The following is a 17,265-nucleotide window of genomic DNA, read 5'->3' as shown; positions in this document are numbered from 1 at the left end:
GCTCCCACTTGGAGTGACTGTATGTGAATGCTTTTAGGATGGCTGGTGATCCACACAGGGACAGTCCTGGAAGAACTGTGCACAATCATGGCTACAGACAAAGCTATGAGGCCCTTGAACTGGCTTGATTCCATTAGTGCTCTACTCAATTGACAAAGCAGTCTCTAGATGTTTTTGCACAATCAGTTCTATATTTACCCAATCCAGTGACATTCATTTCCAAGAAAATATGTACAGTGGTATCTTTTGAATACACTGAAAATTTTAAAGAACCACAGGTTACATTTCTACATATCTTGCTATAATTTATAGAATATTTACATTATAATTAGCATCTACTCTCTCAACTACTATGAAAAAAGTCTGCTATTTTAACATGAGAATATGTCAGTTATTACATGTGCTGAAAATCAGCTTTCTTACAATCAGTATGCCAATAGAACACCTTCTGTGTATTTTTATTTTATCATTTATTTAGTTGTATAGCACTTAGAGAAAATCTGAAAAAGGATCACTATTTATGTATTTTGTTAAATCTTCCATAATTCTTAGGACAAATTCTATTATAGCTGAGGAAGCAAACACTACAGTTTATTTGAAAATATCTCGGAGCAATGGACTCAATACATCAGTGAGTGTGGAATGGGAAACACGACCTGATTCTGCATTTGGGATAAGTAAGTCAATTCATGAGTTTTGATAGGTTATAGAGGATAGGTTTATATAATTCATGTATTGTAATTTGGTTGATTCAATCAGAGATAACTAAAGCCCCTTCCATAGACAATGACTGTATCCATCCCAAGTTGGCTTTGCACCTTTTTGTGCCTTTTTGTGTCTTGGGATTCTACGTTGTCCTCACAGCATCCCCAGATACATAGAAACCTTGGAAGCTTAATCAATTAACTAGTGAGGTATCTTTCCCTATAGAAAAGAATCCAAGAAGTCTGTGCTGTTTTTTCTTCTTCTTGGGTTGTAGATCAAACAGTTTCCCACTGGAGGTTTCCATCTGGTTCCCTTAATTTCTTTTTACTGATCCCTTTTTCCCCCATAATGTGGCTTTTTAAGGGTTTTTCTTACAGATACAGATAATCAGAGTTGGAAGGGACCTTGTAGGTCATCTAGTCCAACCCCCCGCCCAAGCGGGAAACCCTACACCATTTCTGACAAATGGCAGTCCAATCTCTTCTTGAAAGTCTCAAGTGATGGCGTTCCCACAACTTCCGAGGGCAAGCTGTTCCATTGGTTAATTGTTCTCACTGTCAGAAAGTTTCTCCTTGTTTCCAGATTAAATCTCTCCTTGTTCAGTTTCCATCCATTATTCCATGTCTGGCCTAGAGGTGCTTTCGAAAATAGCTTGACTCCTTCCTCCCTGTGGCAGCCCCTCAAATATTGGAAGACCACTATCATGTCTCCCCGGTCCTTCTCTTTACTAGACTAGCCAAGCACAGTTCCTGCAACTGTTCGTTGTATGTTTTAGCCTCCAGTCCCCAATCATCCTTGTTGCTCTTCTCTGTACTTTTTCTAGAGTCTCAACATCTTTTTTATAATGTGATGACCAAAACTGGATGCAGTACTGTAGGTGTGGTCTTACTAAGGCTTTATAGAGTGGTATTAGTACTTCCCTTGATCTTGACTGTATCCCTCTGTTAATGCAACTTAGGATTGCATTAGCTTTTTTGGCGGCGGCTGCACACTGCTGGCTCATATTTAGCTGGTTGTCCACTAAGACTCCAAGATCCCTCTCACAGTTACTGCTATTGAGCCTGGTTTCACCCAGTATATATATGTGTACTTTTGGTTTTTCTTGCCTAAGTGTAGGACTTTACTTTTCTCTACATTGAATTTCATTTTGTTAGATATAGCCCAGTGTTCTAGTCTGTCAAGATCCATCTGGATCTTGAGACTATCTTCTTGGGTATTAGCTATTCCTGCCAGCTTAGTATCATCTGCAAATTTGGTAGGTTCCCCTTCTATTCCCTCATCTAAGTCGTTAATGAAGATATTGAAGAGTACTGGGCCTAAGATAGAACCTTATGGCACCCCACTGCTTACTTCCCTCCATGTAGACTTAGACCCATTAAGGACTACTCGTTGAGTACGGTTTGCCAGCCAGTTGCGAATCCATCTAGTGGTTGTGCTATCTATTCCACTTTTTTCCTGCTTACTAAGAAGTAGGTTGTGGTCTACTTTATCGAATGCCTTGCTGAAATCTAAATATATTATGTCCACAGTATTTTGCTGGTCTACTAATTTAGTCACTGTGTTGAAGAATGAAATAAGATTGGTTTGGCATGATCTGTTTTTAACTAGCTGACTGCTAGTTATTACTTTACTTGTTTCTAGATGTTGGTAGATCTGTTTTTTTATTATCTTTTCCAGTATCTTCCCGGGTATTGATGTTAGGCTGATTAGTCTATAGTTTCCTGGGTCTGTTTTTTTTTTTTCTTTCTTTTTTGAAGATGGAACCACATCAGCTCTTTTCCAGTCCTCTGGTAGTTCCCCGGTGCTCCAGGATTTTTGAAAGATATGGTGCAGTGGTTCTGAGATGACCTCTGCCAGCTTCTTTAAAACTCTGGGATGTAATTCATCAGGCCCCAGTGATTTGTTTTCATCAAGATCAGACAGGTGTTCTCTTACTATTTTTTTGCTTATTTTAACTTTTATTTCTGGTCTGTCTTTTATTTTTGGTCTGTCTTCTCTGTTTTTGGTGGGTTGAGCTATAGTTTCTTTTTGCGTGAAGACGGATGCAAAGAATGAGTTAAGCAGTTCTGCTTTCTCTCTGTTCCCTGTTACTTCCTTGCCATCTTCTCTCTTTAGTGGACCGACTGTTTCCTTGATTTTTTTCTTGTTATTTATATGTTGGAAGAAACTTTTTTTATTATCTTTGACTTTTGTTGCAAGTCTTTGTTCATTCTGAGCTTTTGATATCCTGACTTAGTCTTTGCAGATTCTGGCTATCTGCTGATATTCTGCCTTAGTTGTATGTCCTTCTTTCCATTTTTTGCACTTGTCCTTTTTTTTCTTTCAATTTGCCAGAGAGATCTTTGTGCAGCCATGCTGGTTTCTTCTTGGATTTCTTGTTTTTCTTTCTCAGTGGTATTGTGCTGGTCTGGGCTTCTGTGATCATACTTTTTAGAGTTTCTCAAGATTCTTGAGTTGTTTTCCTTTTTAGGATTTTCATCCATGGAATCTTTCTCAAGTTCTCTCTGAGTTTATTGAAATCAGCTCTTTTAAAATCCAAGACTCTGGTGTCATTATGTTCTGTTGCTTGTGTTTGTGTTATGTTGAATTCTAGTATGACATGGTCACTCTCACCCAAGGTTCCTGCAGTTTCAACTCCCTCTATCACTTCTTCTCTGTTTGTAAGAATTAAGTCCAGCATGGCCGTCCCTCTAGTTTCACCCTCTACCTTTTGGACAACAAAGTTGTCAGCTAGGTTGGTTAGGAACTTATTTGATTTCTCACTTGGTGCAGAATTAGTTTTCCAATTGATATCAGGATAATTGAAGTCTCCCATTACTATTGTTGTGTGTTTCCTGCATATGTTTGTTAGTTGGCTGGCAAAAAGGACATCTGTTTTTTCTGCTTGATTGGGTGGCCTATAATATACACCTATGGCCATGTCATTCTTTTTTTCTTTTATATTGACCCATATACCTTCTTTTTTTCTTTGAAGTTACAATATGATCAGGGAAGAACAAGGATAGGTGCCAGTTATTTGCTGTTTTGGTATTTTCCCTGTGGGCAACTTCAGTAAATTTTTCTGTGGTAGGGTACAACAGTGAGAGGCTAGTGGTTTTGTAGGATTTTCCTAAATTGTTTCCAAGATTCTGGTGGTGGTTTGATAAGCAGCTGCCTGTAGACATGATCCTATTTGCCTCTTTTCTTTTCTTCTAGGTAATGCAATTTTAGCAGCTCACTGTCATTTGGGATAAACCCACTAGTCAGCTATCAATATGGACTTTCTTTGTTTATGCTAATATGTGCTGTTAATAGCATTACTTTTCTTTTAATTGCAGAGGGTGGGTTAAGTGTACTGGCCATTTTACAAAGTTTTGAGGAAGAATCAATATCTAGCTGGTGTTTCTTTTTGGAAGGAGACTTTTTATATGGATTATTGTTGAGAACAAATCCAGCTGTAAAGTCTTCAATATATCAATGGCGGGGAGTTTTTGTTCCTGTTGAGGTAAATATTGTAAAACATTAAACTGATATCTAAGAATATTGATCATAACACTGTTTCCAGCTATGTGATACACAGATAGACCTTGTTTAAAAACCACAATTGGAACCAGCAATTTAGTTATTAAGTGAAATGGTTGCTAATTGAAACCATGGCCATGCTTATGTTCTTCAGCTTTCCTTGGCTTTACAGCAGAGGTCTCCAAACTTGGCAACTTTGTGGACTTCAAGTTGAAGTCCACAAGTCTTAAAGTTGCCAAGTTAGGGAACCTCTGCTTTACAGACTTGTAAAGGTCATAAATGTGTGGATTGATTGTAAAAAATTTTTTTCATCTCTGTCATAACTTTTGAATAGTTGCTAACTGAGGCAATCATTAAAGGAGGGCTACCTATAAATCTTATTTCAATATTAAATATTTTGTCTTAAAATAATTCATGGACTTTATTAATTGGATAGTAAAAAAAAGCTACTGGTTTACTTTTTGCTTAGGAATTCAGTATCAAGAACCCTCATCATTGTATTTCATTTCAAATCAATGGCTCCACCTATTTAGTAATTACTCATGGTGGAATAAAAGAAGATACACCTTCTAACAACACCGTATTCTTGTTTACCTCTGGATTTCAGCTGCTAGAGGTAATATTGTTTCATTTTCCAAACTTCTTTTCAATTTTTTAATGACTCAAATACTTGAATTGAAAATTCTTCCTCCTGGTAATATCAAAGATAGTAATATCAGAAAATTTATAAATACTTGTTTGTAAAGCACAGTTAAGTATGCATGAGCATCTGTTTGAGAAAAAAAACTAATACCATTTATGCATAATTAATTGAATGCTAGCATTCCTTAAAAAAGTATAAGATGAATTTATTCCTAAGGGGAAAATAACCTTGTTCTGCAAAAAACTTCCAAATAGTGCAAGCATTTTTTTCAGACTGGAGTGTCAATAGTTTATTAGTGAGTGTAACCAAGTTATTTCAATCTTAGAACCTGTGAGTAGGTTTAATGAAAAGCTACAAGGCAGCAGACGTAAAGTTTTCTCACTAATTTTTAATATAAACTCTAGAATGCTATTTAAATAAAGTAATAAATAAAAAGACCAAAGTGTTAAATATGCTTGTGAATTTGACAACAAGATGAGGAATGAATGTGATAGTGGAAATAATGAGGGGGATTAGATATTAGACTGATTATTTATTTATAGTTTATCTTTCTTAACCACCCATCTCCCTCAGAGATGGAATTCATTTTTAGACAAGCCAATTCTATATAAAAATATGGAGTGCATTTTAATCATGATGGTATCAGATTACTAATGTGTAATATCACAAGTATGTCAGAACAGCTTTTAAAGTAATTCCAAGGAAAAAGTCAAAGGATGCAAGGAATCTAATTTTTTGAAGAATGTGACGAGAATGAAGATTTTTATAACTGTTCAGGGGGAGGATATATATTTGTAGGAAATGAATATAGTCAGCCAGAAAAGACACAAGTTCGCAAAAATAAAGCTTCACATCATAGAAATCCTAAGGGCAAGAGAGATTGTGTATTGATGCTCAGTGTAAGGCATAGAGTTAGCAAGACAAGAAATAAGGAGCCAGACCAGCCTGGGAAGCTGAAAGGGCAGGAAAACAAAAAGGCAGTAAAAATTATTTTAGAACTTAAATAATCAGGCATAAGATTTTTAAACCATGTCCTCATAAACACATAACTGAAATACTTTCATCATCATTGAGTCAGCTTGATATCCCACCATAAATCACTATCCAAGATTCATTCTTAAATGTTATGTAAGTGTACAGATTATATCACTTTATCTCAGGGATTAATTGCCGTGCCTATAAAGCAGCTGCTGACACTTATAGGAAAATACTAGAAACTCAGAGACGAATTTGGAAGTTACAGTGCTTGATGTTCAGATGTTCATTTTATTTACATAATTTTGCCTTAAGCCACATTTCTATAATAAAACAAGTGAGATACATTTTGAAGGTTGTATTAGATACATGTGATTGTATTTCCTTTTCTTTCTTTCAGGTACAGTCTATATTGGTGCCAGCCACCAGTGATATAAAATATTTCAATTTGAATCAAAGCCATTATTTGATTATTGCAAGTTACAGACCAGAATCTGAGTCTACCCAGGTTAGGAGAATTTTCATTTTATTTCCTGTATTAGCCTTGTTTGTATATTTACCTAATAACATATTATCTAGTAACATATTCAGAACCTACAAAGCCTTGTGAATTCTTTAAGGGGATGCATACAAATCAGGCAGAAAATTCAGATGTATATATTTGAATCATATGATCATTGGAAATATTTGAAATTTATACTTTTTCTGCTTTTATGTTTCGATTGTACATTAATAAATGCAACTTGAATACCACCTATATAAATATGTACCTGGCTGTTTTTGCATCCTTCTTCAGAACATGTTTTTGTATTCATATCTGCAAATTACTGTTCTGTGTTTAAAAAGATGATTGCAGATTAATCAGCTGAAATGGTAAGGAATTAATGGTTAGAAACTTTTCTCAGTTGGAGCTCTGCTTTAAATATTTTATTTATTTATTTATTTATTTGATTTGCCAATTGTTTACAAGATAATAAGTATAAGTGTATACATAGTTGTGAATACATGAAATGGGTACATATAAGAAAAATAAAGAATAAGAGAAACAATAGGACAGGGACGGTAGGCACGATGGTGCGCTTATGCACGCCCCTACAGACCTCTTAGGAAAGGGGTGAGGTCAATAGTAGACAGTCTAAGGTTAAAGTTTTTGGGGTTTGGGAAGAAACCACAGAGTCAGGTAGAGTATTCCAGACATTGACCACTCTGTTGCTGAAGTCGTATTTCCTGCAATCAAGTTTGGTGCGGTTAACCTTGAGTTTGTATCTAGTGTGTGCTCTTGTGTTGTTATGGTTGAAGCTGAAGTATTCATTGACAGGTAGGACATTGCAATATATGATTTTATATACCATGCTTAAGTCAGACCGCAGACGGCGTAATTCAAGGTTTTCTAGTTTTAGAATTTCAAGTCTGGTGGCATAAGGTATTCTACAACGAGTAGAAGAGTAGAGAACTCTTCTTGTGAAATATTTCTGGACTTTCTCAATTGTGCTAATATCAGATACGTAATGAGGGTTCCAGACTGATGAACTGTATTCGAGTATTGGTCTAGCAAATGTTTTGTATGCTCTGGTTAGTAGTGTGATATTACCAGAGAAAAACTACGTAGGATTAGGTTAACAACTCTTAATGCCTTTTTGGCTATGTAGTTGCAGTGGGCTCTAGCACTTAGATCATTAGAGGTGAGTATTCCAAGGTCCTTTACAGAGCTTGGGTCATCAACAAGATCTTGACTATTCAGCTTGTATTTTATTTTCTGATTTTTTTGCCAATATGTAAGACAGAGCATTTATTTGTTGAGATTTGAAGTTGCCATTTGTTTGACCATTCAGATACATAGTCAAGATCTTTTTGTGGTATTGAACAGCTTTACATCATCAGAGAAGAGAACGCAATTGCTCTTAATATGATCACAGAGGTCGCTTTATGTAGAGTATGAGAGAGTTGGTCCTAGAACACTGCCCTGGGGACACCACTATTGACAGGTACTGGATTTGATAGGACGCTCCCGATTTTGACCATTTGTTGTCTGTTTGACAGGAATGCTTCTATCCAGTTATTCAGTTGTCCAGAGATACCATAGGATTTTATTTTTAGGAGTAGTTTGTCGTGTACCACTGAATCAAAGGCTTTACAGAAGTCTATGTAGATTGCGTCTATTGCTTTGCCCTGGTCGAGTTGTGTCGTCCATATGTTTTTGCAGTGTAAGAGTTGCAGATTACAGGATAGTTTTTTTCTGAAACCAAATTGTTTATTGGAGAGTAGGTTGTTTGTCTCTAAGTGGAGGATAATGGATTGGTTAATAATTGATTCCATGACTTTACAGGTGACGCAGCATAAGGAGATTGGCCTGTACTTTTCAACTAGGCTTGGGTCTCCCTTTTTGAAGATGGGGATGACTGTGGCTTGTGACCATAGGTTAGGCAAGAAGCTGGTCCTGAAAGATTTTTCAAAGATTATGCTTAGAGGTTTGGCTATGGCAGTGGATAGCTTTCTTAAGAAGTAGGCACATATTCCATCCGGTCCAATAGATAGAGATGGTTTTAGATTGCGTAGTGATTTTTCGACATTGTCTTCTGTGAAATCGATATGTATTAGATCATTGTTGTTATCTGTGGTACGGCTAGGAAATACTGGGCATGATCCATTGCTGTTTACAAATACTGAGCCAAGAATGTGTTAAAGATGTTGGCTTTAATGGTGTCGTCGTTGCAGTCTTTACCATCAGGTCCTATCAAGGGAGGGATGGACCTTGAGTCTTTTAGTTTGTTGTTTACAAAATTGTAAAAAGCACGGGTGGAATTGGTGCTTAGAAGGTTTTCCTCTTGTTTAATGTGATAATTGGTGCATTCAGTCTTTATCTGGTGGCATAAATTTTTGTATCGGTTTTTGAAATTGGCAACGGACCAGATTTGTTTTTCCGCCAGAGTAATCTCTTTTGGATTGAAGTTTCCTTATTGATATGGGTAATCTGCTTTTTTGTTTTGTTTTGGGAGTTGTTGTTGGAACATATAGTTTGATGACTCTTTGACTTCAAGTAAAAATATGTTGTAATGGTCTTCAACGGTATTGCATCCAGTGAATAGAGATTGCCAATCAAGGGATGAGAGATCGTTGTCTATAAGATCATAGTTGCCTTTTTGAAGTTACAATAGGGATTACATCATTGTGGTGATTTTTGTGTGGACGTATGTTGAGACAAAAGTCAATCATATTGTGGTCACTACTGGAAAAGGGTTCTTTAGTTTGTATTCCGTAAATTAAGTTCAAACTGTTGCAGAAGATGAGATCGAGGCAGTTGTTTAGTCTAGTGTTGTTGATTACTAGTTGTTCCAGTCCCAGATTTGTAATAGCATTGTAGAAGGTTGTGTGTATGATTTCAGTTGTACAATCATTTAGGGTCCAGTCAATATGAGGTAGATTGAAATCACCAAGAAGGATAAAAGGGTATGGGCAGGATGCAGCCCATGTTAGTAATGTATTTAGCTTGTTTACATGTTCGATGTCATAATCAGGTGCTCTGTAACATAGTAAGAATCGAATTGTGATATTTGAGGATAGTTCACAGATGATGGTTTCAGGAAGGGCAAGCTCCTGGGTAACTTGGATATTTTTAGATGTAAGGATTTTTATAGAATATAGCAACACCACCTCCTCGACGATTTTCACGATCTGATCTGTAAACATGATAGTCTCTTGCTGTGGTAATGGAGTCGGGAGAGATGCATTGAGCCATGTTTCACAGACAAATATAATGTCGAAGTTAGCCATATTTAGGAGGAGAGAAATTCAGGTATTTTATTCACGAGGCTTCTTGCATTGAGTAGTTTGCATTTAAGGCCGGCAGTAGTTGGAATTGAGGTAATTGGGGGCGTGCGTGCCTAGTCTTGGGTGATGGTGGATGGGTTGAGGTAGGGTTGTGGTTGAGGGTAAAAGCTGAGTATTGGGTTGCGTGGCTTACTTTTGATACAGTCAGCATGGTAGTCAATGTACAGGTCCTTCTCTCCATTGTCTAGACGGTTTTTGAGTTCGATGCGGAGTACGGGAGCGGGCACGTTGCTGTATGGTTAGGTCAGGGCGCAACGGAGGTTCTTATGGTTGGTGTTGGTTTTGGCGAGTGAGTTTATAGTATAAATGAATTTACGTTTGCTTGATTCATTTTTGCAAATGACCCTGCACAAGCGTGGGGCCACAGAGCCGTCTCTATTTTTGAGCTCTCGGTCGATGCGGGAAATGTCAAGTATTTCATCAGCGGAGATGGTTGATGCTTGATAATCTCTGATGATGTTTTGGACAGTTGTGATGTCATCATTGACATTGATGTCTTCTAGACCAAATAAGATGGCGTTTGGACGTTTCCGTTCACGCTCAACGGCTTCTCTGATGAGGATTGGGATATCAATATTTGTCTGGGTTGTGTTTATTTGTGGATTGGGTTTTGGATTGGATTGTGGTTGTTTGGTAGAGATGTGGTTTGTAGCTATTGGATGTTCAGGTTTTTGCGTTGTGTCTTTTTTTTTCAAGGTTGGATATTCTTTCTTTTACGGCGTCCAGGATGCTACTATGATGTTGAGGATGTTTTAATGGTTTCGATGGTAGGGGATGTTTCAATGGTTTCGATGGTATCAACTCTTTCAGACAGATCCAGTTTGGGTCTGCATGATTTGCAGAAATATGGAAACTCATTGGATGATTTTAGGTATTGAATCATCTGCTCAGGTAATCCCAAGCAGTCATGATGAGTGTATTTTTACACAGAGAACATTTGATGGAGTTTTCATTATCCTTTAGATTTTTGTAGCATTTAAGGCATGTGCAGGAGTCTTGTGGTTCATTGGTGGGGATCATCTTCTCTTTAGGTTGTGGTTTGACGTAGGATTTTCTTTTTGGCATGGTAGGATTGTTAAAATAGTACGTTGATTGAATTAATTAAAGGAACAATTTTGGGTAATCTATATAGCCAATATTACATCAAACAATCAATTGCAGTAATCTCTCAAGTCAGATAATATTCCTGAGCAACAATCAGCCTGATCAATTAATTACTCTAATCACTAATCAATTAATTACACTAATCATTAATCACACTGTTCATTTAAATTCACTAGATCAATGATTTTGCTATTCAATTAAATTACATGAATTTTGATCTTTTAAACTAGTCAGTAATCACACTATTTGCACTAAACACTCTAATCACACTAATCAATTAAAAACAATAAATCAGTTAAACCATTAATAAAATATTTTATAGAAATTGATTATCTAATCGTTGATATAGGTGATGAGGTAGAAAAGTTGTAAGATTTGAGGTAATGAGGTAGTATTAAGAGTCTGCAAGGAGCGGGTTAATTGTTTAACTGGCAGCTGAATGGGAGGAATTTATCGCTGTTTGAATAGCAGATCGCTATTACTCTGTAAACAGGAAGTTGTAACACAATGATCCAAGGGTTTTTATCTGAGTGAAGGAAAGATTGAACAGCTCACAGGAAACTATTCGTTTTTGTTTTCCCTTGATGAATGAGATTTCTGGGCCCCTCCTAGTTAACTGAATACTCTTTCAAAGTTTGTTGCTTTTAAGAGAGAGGCACGTCTTGCACTGGTAAATTCAAACAGTTTATATTTTTACTGTGTAGACTCAGATTTGTATTGAGCATTCACTCCTGGCTTTAATATACCTCTGCTTTTATCACTTTTGGAGTCCGGATTAGCAATTTGGCGAGGAGAAAAGAGGGAAGAGGGATGGTCCTCTATGGTCCTAACCTGTAATGATTCTTATTATTCTGGCTGATGATGCATTTCATTTCTGGATGAATCTTACACTTATGCCTACATTATTGAGCACCATATCTATATTATGGCATAAAGGTTTAATAATTCAAGCTCTACTTTCCCTGTGCCAATGAAGACTCCAAACCATTCTACCTTTCTGCATCCAACATGCCCCCCTCCAATGGTGATGCTTCCTCTTTAGCAAAATCTATTCAACTAATACTCAAATGTGTAAAGTAAAATGCATAGCTATCAATGTAAGCTCTCCAAAAATTGTTGTAGTACTTGAAGAGAGAAGTCACATAGCTCTGTAGTGATGTCAGAAGTGATGTTTTATGGACTGGAAGTTTATTATCTTAACACATATTGAATTGTGTTGTGGCTCCGGACTTGAATTTAGCTCCTGTGGCTGATATGAGCTCAAGTGAGGAGGACATGGCAGAGAAATATGAGCCAGCAGGGCTCAGTGATTGGAATGATAATCAGGAAGAGGAGATGGACGTGACAAGAGAGGACAGACCTGATTTAGTAGAAGGGTCAGGACCTTCGACCTCCTCTGGTTCAGTATCTGATCATCAGCGGGAATGGCTGACAGAGAAGTTTTAAGAGAGTCTTCAAGTGGAGACGAGAACTTGGAGAATTGTTGGTTAGATGTTAGGAATAGACGCCGCTTTAAGAGGCAAGGCCAGCTGGAACGCAGGAGAACGTCAAAGGGTAATTAAGGAAATTAACTGTTGCCCTAATAACTATAAAAGGATCCGCCTGAGTTTGAAAATTTGTCAGGAACAAAGCGTTTAATTTACCTGGAGAAGCAACGGTCAAAGCTCGGAGATTTTTGTGGATTTAAGCCAGGATTAATGTGCTGTATACTGTGAATAATAGCAGCTGTTATCTTCTGAAACTCCTCTTCGTTTGTTTTGCTTTTGAGGACGACTGCTTTCGGCGTTACTTATTTGTTTTTGAAGGTGGGACATAACAGAATTGTATACTTTTGCATAAATTTCAGGAAAAAAGTGTTTTTCAGCCTTGAGTTGTTTTGAAAAAATTCAGTCAATCAATTAATCAGTTATATTTACAGTCAAAAGGCTCCTCCAATGGCACCTTCAAAATTCTCTTTGCTTTTGAGGTGCAATAAAAGTTCTGGTGGTATTCTTGAGCTTACCTCCCAAAGAAGGTAATTGAGAATTCTACTGCTCCAAACAGTCCTGTTTTCCTTTTCTGGAAAAAGATCCCTGGTGAGAGGTTCCTCAGGAAATGTTATTTTCAAATTTAATTGAAGTCTGGAAGCTTGCAGACTGTCAGAGATAATGAAATAATGTAAAAACAAAGAATTCACATACATACCTTGACCGACCAGTAATGAAATAAGTGGAAGAGTGTCATCTCCACCATAATAATGATCATTATTTTTTCTTTGAAAAGGAAAATTTAAAAATTATGTAAAATTACCGTATTTGTCAGACTATAAGATGCTCCAAACTATAAGACCTTTAAGGAGGAAAACAAGGGGGGGGGAATCTGCTTCTGCCTCTGCCTCCCAGCAATTTGCCTCCTTGCAGCAAAGAACAAACAGCCTGGTCAGCTTCAGCACAGGCTGATTTGGCACGAGCAGCTGATTGGCGGTTGGATCGGCCTCCCAGAATACCAAAATCAGCTATTTCAGGCTGCAGGGATCGCCATTGCCTATCGCTGCCTCCGTGTGCTCCATTTTCGGCCTCCTTGCATCCTGGTTTCGGCCTCTGCATGCTTCATTTTCAGTCTATTTTAGGTGGCGGGAATCACCGCCGTCTATTCCTGCTGCCTGGAACAGGCTGAAAACAGGGTGCACGGAAACCGAAAATGGGGTGCACAAATGCAGCGATAGGCGATGACAATCCCTGCAGCCTGAAATAGCTGATTTTGGTATTCTGGGAGGCTGATCCAACCGCCAATCAGCTGCTCGTGCTAAATCAGGCTGTGCTGAAACTGACCAGGCTGTTTGCTGCAAGGAGGCATATTGCTGGGAGGCAGAGGTCAAAGGGTGGGGTCTGGTGGGTGGGCGGGGCTTCAGTATCATTCGCTGTATAAGACGCACAGACATTTCCGCCCACTTTTTTTGGGAGGGGGGAAGTGTGTCTTATACACTGAAAAATACGGTATATGGTACAAATTTTAAAAATTGCTCTTCCTATTAATAATTTCTATGGCTGTTTATTTATATACATAGTGAGCAAGAAATATATTCCATACCAGGTGTCCTATTTAGGACAAAGATATTTTAACATATTTGATTTCTTCCAATTTTAGTTATAACTAGAGCTCTTTTGCATTTTATAGATTTTCCTGTGGAATAATGGCATCTTCATATTCCATAATCAACTCTCTGTGAAAGGAGTTTTGAGTCTGGATCTTTTCCCCAGGGGAAGTACAATATATCTAGTCATTGTCCCTTGTGAATCCAGACATACACCTCTATTATTCAAGTGGTCAGAAAATGATTTTATACGGTTTCAAGAAGTGCCAATCAATGGAATAACACAAGTCGAAGCTGTCATTTCTGGATCTGACATCTACCTAATTTTTGCAAAAGGTTTGATAGAATTTGATAGAATTACATTAAGTGTGCAAACTGAGGCAAGAAAAAACTTTTTAATGATTCTTATAATTAATAAGTTACTTTGTTTAATGATGAGCTATTGATATATACAATACTTACTATGTAACATTGTTAAAAGGCCTATGATGTAAAGTTGTTGATATATATTGGGGGGATTTTGCTAGTTGTTTTTTCCTTTTGTTTCAAAATTTGTTTCTTTGTCAATGTTTTCTTTTGATATTAGGGACATAAGCGATTTATTCATTTGTAATGCATAAATTAAGGAAACATGGTTCTAGTTCTATAATCCACAGTGTTTCCTAAAATGAACTAGTTTATTAGAAGTTACTATTTATTGATCATAAGTGCATTAGTTATAAATACCCATATTCACAGAAAGCTGTCTGATTTTACTTTCCATAGAGATCAACAGTACGTGTGAAATTTTTATCTGGGAGACAGGACAATTTTCCTTCAGATATTTTCAGTCCATTTCTGTCAGAACAGTAAATGCAATCCATACTTTTTCCCCACCTTCAGGTTTAGGTAAGTCTGACAATAATCCCTGATACTACATTAATTCACACAAGATCTTTCCCCCCTCCTCATAGAGGTATAATTTTTCTGTAGGGGAAAATGCCATGTATGTACCATTATCAGTGATAAATAGAAAATAGAACAATTAATCAATGGAACAACTTGCTCCAATACTGGAAGTTTTTAAAAAGATGTTGGACAACCATATGTCTGAAGTGGTGTAGGGTTTCCTGCCTAAGCAGGGGGTTGGACTAGAAGACCTCCAAGGTACCTTCCAACTCTGTTATTCTGTTCTAATCTATCATAAATAATATTATTGGCCTTTTGGATGCTGTGAGTTGTACAGTTGGTTATGATTTTTCAAAATAAACATTTGGAGCAATTTGGATATGAATATTACATACATAATAATGGCATTTAAAAAGTCTTGGTGCACCTTGTTTCTCAGCGTAATATGATTAGTAATAGCAGAGTCATTCTCACAACTCAAGCTTCCTGAGAGAAAACAAACGTATAGAACAATTTTTAACATGTAACTTAATTGTGTGTAACTGCAGATTTATAGTAGACAAAATTACTTATTTTTGCCACAGCAAAATTATGAACCTTTGCAGCTTCAAGCTTGCTAGGGGAATAAAGATGTTTGTTGCTGATTGGCAGAAAAATGAGCATGCTGCATTTGCTTTAAAGTGCAAACATTTCTTCCCTCCTTCAGGAAAGATTTGCACAAATCTTTCCTTGATTGTCTAAATGTGGCTGTGCGTGCACAATTGCTTTGCTATGTTTGTAATACCAGCAAAAGTGTTGTCTACATATATACATTCAGATGAATGATGTGGTAAGCCTTAGAAGCAGCTATGCTGAGCTTCCAGAGGACATGGTTGCTTCAAGGACTGATGTTTATTAATTTCAGTGCCCTTGTGGTGCACTCTTTTAAGTGCTTTGTATGTCTTTAAAACAGAAAGTGCTAAGTAAATGCAAAATATAGCTTGAACAAAATCAATTAAATATTTAAAAATGTTTTAGCATAAAATGTTAACATTTTTCTCTATCATTCTTAACTTCTTTGTTTCTTGATGCAGTGCATGTACTGTTTGCTAGCAAAGATATATCAGCTCTGTATTCCTGGAACTCAGAAATGAATCGGTTTTCTCCATTACTAGAAGCTCCTTCTGCCAATCATATTTCCAGTATCAATGTAAAATCTCTTAATTCTAACAAAAGTCTCATTGTTGTGACTGGAGATTCCTATTCCTATATTTACGAGCTAACTGCAATTTCAAATCAGTCAGATTTTATACCTAGGTATGAATTCATTTTTTAATATTGATTATGAACGTATTGTTACTTTTATAAAACATTACAGTCATCATAGTATTGTTCTTTCTTTTGCTGTAAAGATTTGAGTTCCTAATACAATTCCTTCCTTGTTCTGAATCTTTCAGTTTCTACTGAAAATTCTACAGTGAGAAAGTAATAGTCAAATCAACAATTGAAGACACTATCTTGGAATTGTTCAGAAATACAGGAAAGAGTACTGTCAAAGATTATAAGCAAAAAATGAACAAATTAAAGATGACAATGGAATATAGTAGCCTAGAAAACTGATAGAAGTTGCTGAGTTTTTGATTTGACTGATTGATTGATTGCTGAGAGATGTTTTGCGTTTGGGATAAAACTGGATCAAGTCTAAAAACAATGAGATTGGTCTAATCTAAACGTGTTTGTTATTTGTTTAAAATATGCATGAGGTAATCTAATCTGGCAAATGAAATGGTCTGCTAGAGCAGGGGTCTCCAACCTTGGCAACTTTAAGCCTGGAGGACTTCAACTCCCAGAATTCCCCAGCCAGCAAAGCTGGGAGTTGAAGTCCTCCAGGCTTAAAGTTGCCAAGGTTGGAGACCCCTGTGCTAGAGTACTATGGAGACAGAGAGCTTCCACTCCACACTGCTCCATACATAGAACATTTAAAATCTGCTTCAGTATGTGGAATGATATACCAAAACAGACTATAAAAATGCAAGATTTTATAGATAGGAGGAAAAGGATAAATTATTCTATATAAACATAAGTCTACTTGCTTATTGTTGAATTGACCTCATATGTTTCCTGAGACACTTAAGTAAATAGTAACAACAAATTAGTAATTGATAGAAATTGTTTCTTTAAAGTACATAAAATTACATTTTTCTGTGTCAAAACTGATTTTACTTTGTCTAAGAAAAACAATTGTTTAATTATAAATATGCTGTACATCTGTGTTTTTATGCTAGTTCAGCTGAACTGATATTTGAACCAGGAGATAAAGAAATTGTGATAGCAATCAATATTTTTGATGACACAGTCCCAGAGGAAGAAGAATCTTTTAGAGTATGGCTGAAAAATCCAAAGGGTGGTGCAGAAATAGGACCTAATGGTTATGTGACCATAGTGATACCCTCTAATGATGATGCTCATGGAATTGTTGCATTTGCCCAGGTAAAATTAAAATATGCTCCTTTTAACACATATGGAATGTATTCATATTTATAATGTTGTAAACTACAACACCAGAATC

General features: G+C 36.7%; 1 protein-coding gene across 4 annotated transcripts in view; it reads left to right on the top strand.

The window, feature by feature from the left end:
• The window catches only part of ADGRV1 (adhesion G protein-coupled receptor V1), a 258,922-nt gene that overhangs the window by 89,329 nt on the left and 152,328 nt on the right, over positions 1-17,265 (top strand). For all 4 annotated transcript variants that reach the window (XM_087958193.1, XM_087958191.1, XM_087958192.1 and 1 more), the window contains exons 45-52: positions 553-677; positions 4,023-4,189; positions 4,676-4,822; positions 6,225-6,332; positions 13,913-14,165; positions 14,595-14,717; positions 15,791-16,013; positions 16,982-17,186. In XM_087958193.1, coding sequence (XP_087814319.1) covers positions 553-677; positions 4,023-4,189; positions 4,676-4,822; positions 6,225-6,332; positions 13,913-14,165; positions 14,595-14,717; positions 15,791-16,013; positions 16,982-17,186 — 1,351 coding nt within the window. The remainder of the gene's footprint in view (positions 1-552; positions 678-4,022; positions 4,190-4,675; positions 4,823-6,224; positions 6,333-13,912; positions 14,166-14,594; positions 14,718-15,790; positions 16,014-16,981; positions 17,187-17,265) is intronic.

This window comes from Notechis scutatus, chromosome 2 (genome assembly GCF_049901735.1).
Source record: "Notechis scutatus isolate UNSWTSFEM ecotype Mainland chromosome 2, rNotScu1.2, whole genome shotgun sequence".
NCBI lineage: Eukaryota > Metazoa > Chordata > Lepidosauria > Squamata > Elapidae > Notechis > Notechis scutatus.
The sequence above is the reverse complement of the archived record's forward strand: the minus strand, read 5'-3'. Positions and strand labels throughout refer to the sequence as shown.